This window comes from Seriola dumerili, unplaced genomic scaffold (assembly GCF_002260705.1).
Source record: "Seriola dumerili isolate Sdu_G_001 unplaced genomic scaffold, Sdu_1.0 BDQW01000025.1, whole genome shotgun sequence".
NCBI classification, from domain to species: Eukaryota; Metazoa; Chordata; class Actinopteri; order Carangiformes; family Carangidae; genus Seriola; species Seriola dumerili.
Genome location: NW_019174280.1, coordinates 2,154,011 through 2,166,655, shown reverse-complemented (window position 1 = coordinate 2,166,655; position 12,645 = coordinate 2,154,011). Strand labels below are relative to the sequence as shown.

Below are 12,645 nucleotides of genomic sequence, written 5' to 3'. Positions count from 1 at the left end.
GTGCCTCACACAGTGCGAGAGGCTTCGCACGACTCACCGCCTGTTGCTAAGAGACAAATAGGTTGAAAGGATGACACACTGTGTGTGTGTTTGTGTGTGTGTGTGTGTGTGTGTGTGTGTGTGTGTGTGTGTGTGTGTGCGTGTGCGTGTGCGTGTGTACGGCTGAAAGCGATCATAATAAAATGTAGCCTGATGTGACTCATTGGCTGTGTAATCACTCCAGTGACAAGATTAGCTGGCAGGGAGGAGACATGCAAAGTTAAAGAGTTTTCTAATTAGGAGCATGTTTAATTAACTAACAGCATGCAGAGGAGAGGAGAGGAGAGGAGAGGAGAGGAGAGGAGAGGAGAGGAGGAAGGAAGGAAAGGAGAGGAGAGGAGAGCAGAGGAGAGGAAAGGTGTAAGGATTGCAGAGTAAGGAGAGGAGAGGAAAAGAGAGGGGAGAGAAGAAAAAGATGAAGAGAAAAGGATGGAATAGAGATAGAGGAGATGAGGGAACGGGAGTGGAGAGGAGAAAAGAGGAGGACAGAAGGAAAGAAAGGAAAGGAAAGGGCACAGGAGATGATGAGAGGAAGGAAGGAAGGGGAGAGGAGATAAGAAGAGGAAGGAGGGAAAGCAGAGGGACAGTATAGATGAGTGGAGGAGAGGATATTATAGGAGAGGGGAAGAAAAAAGGGGGGAGGAGAAGAAATGAGAGGAGAGGAGAAGAGAAGAGGAAAGGAAACAAGGATAGGAGAAGAGGTCTGGAAGTGGACAGTCTTCAAACAGATACACCTACACTAGAATCTTCCTCCAGCTAAAGCTGATACAACCACCACTCATTCAACAACGTGAAAAAGAAGCTGCGTGTCTTACTTGTGGAATCGTCCTCCTCGGTCCTCGTTGTCGGCGTAGATGAACATTTTTAAGGCGTAGTTTTCGATGTGAGCGTTACCAACGACCTCCTGACTGATGGAGTCGTTGTCACTCAGCTCCTTCTTCATCTGGAAAACAAACACACACCCACACAATTACTTATAAATGATTCATCTGCCACTTTTCCGCCAGTAAAGGTTTCTCTAAATTAGGCTACAATTAGCTCTGGCTTTAATTAAAACACAAAGTTTAAAACTTGATCCAGGTCCTGAGTCAAACTTACCACCATCTCTTCACACAGGTCTTTATGAACCATGCATCTCTGCAGCATCACTGATATCTGTTTGGAAATCGGACTTATAAAATCGAGCAGCCTTCAGTGTTGTTTTTCTTCACTGATGTGCTCCAATAAATACACACACGAGTGTGTTGCTTCAAGAAAACTCAAATCTCTTGGTTTAGGGCAATATAAACATTTCTCTTTCAAGTAAAAACATGTTGGCTTTAATTATAAGCCATAGAGTCTCTATCTCGCCCCATTTGCCTTCACTTTGAATGATGTCCACCTGAAATTCTCTCTCTCCTTCTCTCTCTCTCTCTCTCTCTCTCCAGCAGAGCTTCAGGTTTCTTGTAAAAATCACTAAAGCAAACATGCTGGTTCTTTCCAACAGGTGGACCCTTACCTGACTGAATAGATACACTGTTCACTGCTGTAGCAGAGCAGAGGAATGTATGACCAAGACAACTGGCCAGGGAAAACAAAGATTCCAACTACACTGACACTGAGGGTCCAGCTCACTCTTATAGCTTTCTATCTGACTGAGAACCAAACGATCGAATCACGAGTTTGCCTGGACACAAAGCCTGTCACTTCAACTCAAAAGCCACAACTCACAAACACTTTTTGATTTTATTCTGAAAGTCATGACCAGAGGTTGCGATTATTATCTTTCTGCAACTTTCTGCCACAAACGTTTTTCAGATGTTTGTCCGATTGCCGCTATTCTTCCCCTTCGCCTCGTGTTTCCCTGTCTGCAGACAGGTCTCTCATCGCAGCGGACAGACTGCGACTCCTTCGTCTTGGACTGCAGCTGGTGACGGTGGTTCTTGTTCTGCTCCGGTGTAGAACAGGAACTGGTGCATGTGGTGCTACGCCTAAGTTCACCGAGGCTGCAGAGCAGAACCAGGACTGACGTCGCCAGCTGCAGTTGGCGAGCTAGCTGCTTAGCTGTTAACAATTGCTGGTTAGCAGTAACTAAACTTTTAAAATCATGTAATAAGCAGCTTTTAATCACAGGATCTTTATGATTCATTTGAAAAAGTAGATCATATGCCAAAGTCAGATCGTCCATAATATAAGATCATCAGAATGCCCACCTCCACTACAAATGATACTTAAGTGGCAAGGTGGAAACAAAAGCTGCTTTGGAAAATACCCTGTGGCTCACATCTGTCCACACAGCACAGAGTCATTTCTGTACAGTATGTTATTAATGTATGTTTTGGATAAGCCAAATTAAACAGCATGTACGAGGTGATATTGAATAAGGAGCAGCATGAATCACAGTGAGTGCTATACATCATTGCCGTCCGCTGAGATGAAATTTCATCAATCATCTCCATCATGCTAAAAACAAACTCCTTGAAAGGCAGTTAAAAGACATGTAAACAAGTGACTGAGGATGACTACCATCACTCTTCATCCCTTAATTCGCAGCCTTCTTCGACGACTCTGTGTATTTTTAGATAGGCCTATAACTTCAGTGGCGACTGCAGCTAAATTTAGCAGCAGCGGACTGGTAGCTGCTGCCGATTTCCCACCCTGCACCATATGAAACTGATTTTTAAACAAGCGATTTTCCACCGTCCCAGTGAGAGCGCAGCCTCGGAGAGTTGAACCGGCGACGGTGGTGGAAAATAGAATTAATGAGTCAAACATGTATTGTAGGTACGAGCCAGGTCTTCAGGGAGAGGGAGAGAGAGAGAGAGAGAGAGTAGTTTGAGTCCTGACTCGCTCACTCTGTAGAAATGAGTCACAACTACCCGCAACAGTTCATGAAGAAGTGGAACATACAACAAAAAAAAAAAAAAACCTCAGGGTATCCCCGTGTTTCAGAAAGAAGAAAAGGCTGTTTTACAGTCACACACTCATATACAAATGTCCTGAATAAATAATCTCCTTGTGTGGTGGACTGTGTGGACAACTAGATTATGACATTTAACATTTTAAAAGATAAATGAATTAAATTAATGAATTTAAAGAAAATCTGGATTTAATACATCAAACTTTTTCTTATTTAAACTATCTTATCAATTTATGCCAGTTTGAACAAATCAAAGTTCTGAAAATAAATGATGGCAAAGGCAACAATCAAAAAGTCCACATACTGATTCACTGTATGAACAAAGGTGTGCGGACGCCCATGTCCAACCAGCTCTTAGCCTGGGGCCGACATGTGCTCATGTTCTCATTTTATATGCCTTGTCTGCTTTTATTTCTTTAGTAACACTGCTAAGAAAAGAGCTGTATAAATAAAGTTTATTATCAAGATAATATCATTATAACATGCCAATACCCCCAACAATTGTCTGACGCCCCATTGGCAACGCAGTCGACCCTCATGTGCAGCCTTCCAAGTTGTGGACCCACACCCAATCCTTCAGGATAAGCACAACCAGGCCGCGTGGCCGTGAGCCATCAGGCGTTTCCCTTCCAGGCCTTACTCCATAAAAAGGGGGGGGGGGGGGGGGTCCTGATCTACCACTCAATCTGCCATTCATCTCTCAGCTGTGGACATGAGTTTCTAGGTAATGACCTAAAGACCGAGATCACAGATACAAGAGGCCAAGATGAGTTTCCATCTCAGGGTGTCGATTGGCTCAACCTGTCTGGAGCGCAGAGAGTAGAGAACGACAGCTCCTTCATGTTGAGATGATTCACGATCAGAAGACCTTGGGGCAGGCCCTGAGCTATGTGGACTGGAAATCTGATATTTACACACACTGATGGATTTGTCTGTAAATGTGCACCATTACCTCCATATCTAAACAACATCACATCTGGCCCCTCCCTATGACAGCAGGCTTTTCACTCCACCTTAAAATTGACGCCGTTCAGCTGGAACAGCTATAAACACTTTTGGTTTCTGATGCGATTTGTTTTCTAGTATAACCCAGTCCTTGTTGAGCTTGTTGAGTTGACCCAGATCCAGAAAGGTGGAGGAAAGCGGACAGATGGAAGCACTCTGAGTCACCAGGACAGACTGAGTCACCAGCTCGGGCCGATGCTTTGAATATTTTACCAACAAGGTTAGACTAAATATTAGAAACACCTCTAAGTATAAACGCAACACAATTCAACTGCAGCAGTTCAGTACCTCTGTAAAACTGTTTCAACAAACTCATTGTTATAACAGTATTGAAAGGTTTAATATTAATCAACTAAGCAGCTCCCTCAGTACATGTAATAATCTGATAACTACCTGACAATGGGAGGTGTAACCTATGTAAATATACAGACGTATATATGTACTTCAGAGTGAATAAACAGAACCAACATGAAGCTAATACCAACTTGAGTAACAGCTAACAAGAGCATATACACACACACACATCAAAGCAGCGGATGTGAGTCCTGTTGGGAGAGTGAGTGTGTGACAGTAATGAAGATCCCTGAAGCCTCTATAAAACCTGGCTCAAGGGGGGAGCTCTATGTGTGTGTGTGTGTGTGTGTGTGTGTGTGTGTGTGTGTGTGTGTGTGTGTGTGTACTTGCATGTTTTCATCTCTGTCCACTGTGTCCTTTAATTGGCTCTAAGCAATCAATAAAGTGAGTCCAGCATCACTGTGGGACTTCCCACCTCCTCAACCCACCCCGACTCCTCCTCCCCTCTATAAAGACTATGACCTGATCTCATTCACCTCCTCTCCACTCCTCTCTTCTTTTTCTGGAACAGTATCTCTAGATGCTGGTGCTCAGAAGTCGCTCTGCACATGCAAACAAAAGACATCCTCTCACATGTCTTATTTGCTGAATATGGCAGCACAGGATCAAACCTACTGAAGCCTGTAGGTGTTGTGATTTTCCTCCACTCCTCTCAGTCTGGATAAAAAAACTCATTTGTCTGACCCCCGTCGGGGGGCTCCGAGCCCGTCTCATCTCACTTCCTCCATCCTTGCCCCCTCCTCACCATTACAGCCCTATGAAGTCTAATTAGCGTGGCCCCTGCTGGCAATCCAGAGAGCAGCCTACTCAGAGTTAGTGCCTGTCAAACGAAAGCACCGGCCTCGACCCGGCTTTAACCAGACGATATGAATACGTACCTGTGAGGTCGGAGAATAAATGGAAACAAATTGAGGGTCGTTTTTTTTTTTTCTTTTTTTAAATCCAGTGCATTGAATGAGAAAATGTCTGATATGGTCTTCACGTTTCCAACCATCCATCCATCTATACATCCTCTTCCACTTATCCAGGGTCGAGTCGCTGTGGCAGCAGGCTAAGCAGTGTATTCCAGATATACCTCTCTATAGCAACACTACTACACACTACACCAACTGGGGGATCTCGAGGCGTCTGCAGGCCAGGTGGGATATGTAATCCCTCCGGCAACCTCTGGGTCTTCCCCCGGGGTCTCCTCAGAGTTTTTGTTGGGGATTGTACCAAACGAACATGCTCCTTTACATCTGGAGAATATGATTTGTGGGCTGGGGCATCTCTGTAGCACCGCAACGCTTCATTTATGGTCCGTTGTGACACATTTTACCCTTGTTAAAAAAAAAAAACTGCAGCTCCTGCGATTTGGATATTGCACTTGGCTATATTGAAATTTCAATAATATTCAAATTAATTGCTGAGCTCTTAAATGAAAGAAAAAACTTTCTAACCTTCCAGGAAGCTACTTGTCACTTTTCTTCAGTACTACCAGTTGACAATAACAACTCATACAGCTGCTGCTCAGTCTGACTCACACTGATTTTTTTCAGTTCAGTGACCACAGTGTGAGCGTTGAAGAAAGAGACGGTAAAAGTGAAAAACAGAAGAGAAGAGCAGCAGAATATTTATGTTCATTTTATCTAAAAGTGTTAGGCTGGTAACAGCCCATCATTTGGAGGCTGTGTTGAATGAAATAAGGCTCTTATTTAAAGTCATCTTCCTGCTTTATTGTACATCCAACCTCTAGGTGGCGCTCTGCACACTTTTAAGAACACACTGATCCCACTGGCAGGTGCTAGTAACTGTGGTGTAGTTAACATCTCTGAGGAAGGAAACCTCAAACCTCTGGGAAGACCCACCGCGACCAGCCCCAGCCACTGATGACAAACAGGCAAATGTCAAGCCTTTTAGTGTGTGTGTTTGTGTTTCAGTGGAGCCCAGCGCTACAGTTCTGCAGTGTGCTTGGTGAGAAAAGAGCCATTCATGCATGTGGTGCCTTGGTAAAAGGTGACATTACAGGCAGCCAGCAGCCCTGCCTGTGTGTAATGACAGTGCTCCAGCAGCATTTTCCATATCAAACAGACACACCTCTGATACTGATGTATGATGATAACAGCACTTGAACACCATTATTCTTCAGGAAGTATGTGTGTGTTCGAATGAATACGAAACAAGATCCTTATCAACCCTTCAGTTACATCTTTTGCAAATGTGTCCTCATGATTATCTTTATTTATTTTAACTTCTGCCACAGTGTTAGACTCTAGATCTTTATATGTACAAGTATTTAAACTGGGCACCATGATGTGATGTTCTGTGCTGTGTCCCGATTCAGGGCCCGCATCCTTCGGAGGACGCAGCCTACGCAGGTGTGGCCTTTCGTCGAGGCGAACCGAAATGAGACTGTACGGTCTATGCAGGATTTTCACTTTGCATCACCAGCTGGGCCCGCCCGTGCCGTTGCCGGGCTCCTGACGCCTAGCAACCTCGACAATATGAACAAAAGGTTTTAAGGCCGTTGATTTTAACAGTTTTAACAGTTGTACCAGCTGAAACCCAATACTTGCATTTAAAAGTGTAATCCTTGAGCTCTCTGTCGGTGTTTGCTGCCATATTATTTTAATTAGCTGGGCGTGCAATGAATCTTGGGATAGGCTGGGCCATGAAGGATCCACCCCTTGGTGCCTTTGTTGCCCAGGAAAAGGAGGACGCATTTCTCGGCCACATTTGAAGGAGCCTTTGAAATGGGACAGTCCAGTCGCACCGCGGGCTCCTGACTTTGGACTCAGCTCTAGTCCAGTGGTCCTGAAGCTTCTTTGCAATATTGTCTGAACAAAACTGAAACTTCAGCAACATTTTACTGAAGGGGAGTGATTCAGATGATTTTCTCAGTGCTTCAGCAGCCGAGTGATTGAGCCAAAGCCCATTTCACTCGGCGGGTGTTATTTCTGTGAGTGTTGGTATCGCCTCCTTGAAAGATCTCCAGTTGAATTAGGTCATTTCAGGCAATGTTGCAAAGCACTGAGCAGGACAGACACTGGACGCAGGTGAAGTTGTGCCAGAAACCTCAACACACAAGTGAAATACGGTCACAATCTCCCTTTCCTGAGTTGCACTGAATAATGGCCAGAAAACATTATGTCACAATGAAATTGACCTTTTCCATATAAAATATCATCACTTTTCCATTTTATCCTTTTCCATTTTTTTGGAAATTGTGTCATAATTAGTCTGAATTATAAATTCTTGAGTTATGGCCAAAACATGTTTTGTGAGGTCACAGTGACCTTGACCTTTGACCTTTAATGACCAAATTCTCTTCAGTTCATCCCTGAGTCCAAATGAATGTTTGTACCAAATCTGAAGAAATTGTATGAAGGTGTTGCTGAGATATCATGTTCACACAGAGATATAAAATGACTGTATTATGATGTCGTGTGTAACAGCATCATAAAATATACATAGACTGAGACAGAGCAGTCCCCCCCACCCGCACACCCTCCCCCAAGAAGCCAGTACAGGATCCCACACAGGAAGAAACAGGACTGATGTAGGTTAGTAGAGGGAGTAACTTACCGACTCCAGCTGGTCCATGAGTTTGACCAGGAACTTTCGGCACTCTGGTGTTTTACTGTCCAGCTTCATGCCCGTCTGCATAGCAAAGAGCCGACCTGCGGGGGTGGGGGGGTGTGGGGGGGGTGAAAGGTGATGAGGATTAGACGTCTTTTTACTGCTCAGTAAAGTCCATTCCTCCACAGCCTCGTTCAAACGACTGGCCAAGTCGTGTGGAAGACTCATTACACTAAAGTTCTGATGAATTTTTCACAACAGGACGAGCGGCTTCTCGACAAGCTGCGGGAGTTTCCTCCTCCTCTGCAACAGATCAACACACGTACGCACACACACACACACACACACACACGCACACACACACACGCACACACACACACAAACAACACCAGGTGGAAGGTCCAAAACATCTCCACCTGAGCCAGGGACAGGCCTCGTCGTACAGAGAGGATTCAACTCCCACAATCTCTCATCTGTCAATTAGCTCTGTGGACAGATTCTTCCCTTCACATGATTTGGCACCTGAAGCCCTCAGGATAGACGCCTGGAGCAGCAACAGGAATGAACACATGACCATTCACTTTGCAAATATTCCAGTTTGTCAGTGTTTGCAACATTCAGTCTCTTGTCTGTGTTACCAACTCTAAAAGGCTGTGGGAGGAGGGGGGGTGGGGGGAAGGGGGGTGGCATTTTCTGATGTTCTTGTATTTTTGTGAGGACAAGTTTGAATTTTACAGCAGGAGAGGGAGGACAATTTGGAAACTGAAAACACCTGTACAGTGAAGCCAATGAGATATTTCTACAACAACAACAAAACACACACACACACACACACACACACACAGACAGACAGACACACACACACACACACACACACACACACACACACACACACACACACACACACACACACACACACAGCTTCCTCCTGCACTATGAAGTATTGATGGTTCCTTGTGGTGGAATAAAAAACTTTCACTAGTACTAAATCAGAATGTGAGGCAGGTATAGCCAATACACACAGACACACACAGACACACACACACACACTCACACACAAATGTGTGTGTGTATTTTATGTGTGCAGTTATATGTGTGATGTACAGTGAGCAGGCAGAAAGCGCTCTGTGCAGCTAGTCAACAGCAAGAGAAAGGTCTGAGAGCTTCCTCTTGTTACAGTCAGAGAGGATGCTGGGAGGATCATCACATGAGACGGAGACAGATTACATTACTGCACAGTTTACTTGTTACAACAGGAACTTCTTTTTTTTTTGCACATCTTAATATATAATAACATATATGTTATAATTGTTAAAACAAATATCTATATATATATATATATATATATATATACATACACACAACATGGATAATCAATTACTGATTTTAGTAATTTATCAAACAATAACTTCCATCCTGGTTGCAGCTTCTTCAATGTGAGGATTTGCTGCTTATCTCTGATTTATATAATTGTAAAGTGAATATTTTTGGGCTGTTGTTCCAACAAAACAAGACATTTGAAGGCCTCACCCTGATCTCTATAGGTATTTTTCACGTTATTGACTAAAACTATTAATCAGCTAATTCTAAAAAATAATAAGCAGTTAAATGAATAGCAAAAACAACTTAAATGCAGCTCCCAGTTCATACTTTCTGAATGTGTTTACTATTATGGTGTAAAAAAAAAGAAAAAAAGAAAGAAACTTCAGTGGTTCGAATTGTAACTTAAAGTAGTACTGATGCCGTAAACATCAACCATCTGGTGCAGCAACAAGAGAGAAAAACAATTATATTTTCAGCTCCTTCTACAACCAGGTTTGTCCTGTGGTGAAGTCTGTTACCAGGCGACTATCTCCGTTTTGCTGTACTCTACACTGAGTGTGGTAAGCCCTCTGTTTCCACCTCATGTTTAGCGTTTGAGTCACAGCACAGTGTCACTGTCCTGCACAGCATCAACAGAACAATGTCCCATTTCACAGGACAGAACGGTGGGAAGTCACCAGCAAGCCTCCACTGCCCGCACCACCACTCAGTGTTTCCAAAAAAGCACCAGTGTGACACACATGCAGGCATGTACTCATGTGGCAGTTTAACCAGTCAGCGCAGAGACATACAGCCAAGCAGGTCCTCAGCTATTGAGGCAGGCAGCAAGCCAGTCAGCAAGTGACAAAGACATTCTTTGTACTGTTACACCCATACAGTGCAACATTCACTTTGGCTGTTCACAGACAATGAACTGCAACATAGAAGGCTTTGACAGCAGAGAGGATGTAAGGCCACAGAAACTGTAAAACTACACCCCCCCCCCAACGCTTCAGCCCCCTGGTGGTCATTGATGGTATTCAGTTTTCATGCGTATGTGTTCCGTTCAACCTCCGACTGGAATTAAAGGTCCCACATAGTCTAAAGGTAGATGTCCATGTGTAGTTTGATTACAAAGCAGGTCTAGGTTCTATATTGATATTGTGAAAACCAGCCATCAGGACTTCTGGAACTTTATGATGTCAAAACAAAGCAGTCACCCGAGCCCCACCCATCTGGACCCACCATCCAACCTTACAGGATTTGGTTTCTCTGAGTGTTTTACCTGAAATCTACTTTATTTTTCTTTGATCACTCCGAAAAAAGCCAGCCAATCAGAAGAGAGGCTCAGAGCCTCCCCTGATTGGCGCACCGACCTGTTGTTACCAGAGCTCCAGAGAGAAGCCTGAGACAGGAGATGTGAAACTTACATTGAGATGGTTTTTGGTTCTTAAAACCACAAATATATCTTTCAAATAAAACACAGGAGAACAGGAAAATATGGAACTCAGCAGAACTTCCAGTTCTGTTAACACCCTCTACTCTCTCTCTTTTTTCACTCTTGTCTCTGTTCATTTAAGAAGCAGATTCACAAAGCCGACTGACACATGATAATTCAGATTGCACCACTTCCTCTAAAATTCTTGAAATCCTGAACACAGAGCGAGCCTGAGGAATACACTAGTCCGGAGGGAAGCCTCTCCAATCCAACCTGGATCAAACTTCCTAACATTATTTGCTTAGGTACGCCTGTCTGAATGGGTAATATTTGCTTTATCAAACACCACTCTGATAGGTGACACTAAAACACTGCTACTGTTGAGTAGTTATCTATAATACACATATATGCAAGAGGAATGAGTTATTTTATATCACGTCAACTCTCAGTGTGTCATCTTCTGCTGAATGACAGCAGATTATCCAATATTATTCGACACCGAGATTGTTTCCAGTGAATAATTCTTGTTGTAAGCAGCCTGTGTTTCTATGGCTGCTCTTTTATTTATGTCCATTACTATGAAGACAACAGCAAACAAGTGTTTGTAACTCAAGAAAATAGCCATAATAACCTTTCAGGCTGTTATTTACTGAGATTACAGGGTCTTTGGTGGCGCTTTCCACTCTCCTGTGCCTCTTTTCTGCCCTTCATGCATATAATTAGAGTAAGAAAAAGCTTTTTATTGCCAGTGGTTTTGCTACCTCCTATTCCATTTTACATCATTCATCACACTGAAACGATAAGCTTTAGATGAAGGACTGCTGCTGCTGCTTGAGCCAATGTGCACAGTGAAAAAAGTAAAGGGGCTTTGTACTCTGATGTAGGTAAGGAAAGATTTAAGTGCCTGAGGTTTGACATCCTGCATTTCTTCCAAAAGTAACATGTGACTTCCCATAAACTTACCCTCCTTCGACCATGAGAAAAACACAGAAAAAATGTACCTGAAAAATACTCTTTGTAAGATCTTGCCCATTGGATGATTTCAATCTGTATTTGCACTTTTGTACATAGAGCCAACATCCATCCATATATCAGTCACAAAATCACGTCTCAATACTATAGGATTGGCGATATCCAAAAGTTTATATCTTGATACAGTCCAGGCCAAATATCGCGATACACAATACTATCAAGGGCCGGGTGTTTTAATAATATAATTATATAGTTGTAGTTTGTGTTTCAGGTAGAATTTGGAAATGTTGTGATATTTGATATTATCGAATATCGGCCCAAGCTGACCATTGAACTCAACAATTTTCCCATCATCAGTCTAATCTGTCTGATTTTTGTGGCTGTTGAGATGGAGACACAAACACAAATGCACTAAAGGGACTTTTAGCTGTTTTCAGGATGGAGTTGCCAGCTCAGTGTCCAACCCTCAGCCATCACTGTTTGATTTGTTATGACAGTGTTTTCGCTACATATGTGTCTGACCATGTTAAATCCAATCAATGCCAATTACTCTGCAAGAGAGGGAGTCACCACAGGAAACCATGTAATGTACATGCAAAGGCTTTCACAATCATCATTACTAGTCATCAATTGTTTAAAGTAATAGTTACTTCTGAAAACCCAGGCTTTAATGATGTATTAGTGTTACTGAAGGGCTACATGTTGTAACTGTAAACTGTTTTAAGACAGTTCCATGGTTAAACCCCAAATTCTGACAGTGTTATTGCTCAGGAAAGATTATACATGACTTTATGAAGGGAGTTTTCCTGATGAACGACTAGATTTGTTTAGAATCTTATCTCAGTGTGACAGCTGTCCTCCGCTGTGGTGCTGTAAGGAAATACATTTAGCAGGGAAGAATTAACAGCAGTATAAAGAGCGCTGGCAGGATGCCACAGCCTCGACGCAATTTTTGACGTCGGTCACAAAGAATCCGTGCCAATCTGAATCTTGGCCAATGGAGTCGCTCCGTCACGTAAATGACAAGGGCGTTATTATGGAGGATGGCTGCACTGCTGTGTGTGTCTCAGTGTGTCAG

General features: G+C 43.2%; 1 protein-coding gene across 3 annotated transcripts in view; it reads right to left on the bottom strand.

Annotated features, from left to right (window-relative positions):
* vta1 (vesicle trafficking 1) overlaps positions 1–12,645 on the bottom strand; it is a 65,146-nt gene that overhangs the window by 41,487 nt on the left and 11,014 nt on the right. For all 3 annotated transcript variants that reach the window (XM_022737988.1, XM_022737990.1, XM_022737989.1), the window contains exons 2-3: positions 7,862–7,956; positions 855–982 (exon numbers count right to left, since the gene is read on the bottom strand). In XM_022737988.1, coding sequence (XP_022593709.1) covers positions 855–982; positions 7,862–7,956 — 223 coding nt within the window. The remainder of the gene's footprint in view (positions 1–854; positions 983–7,861; positions 7,957–12,645) is intronic.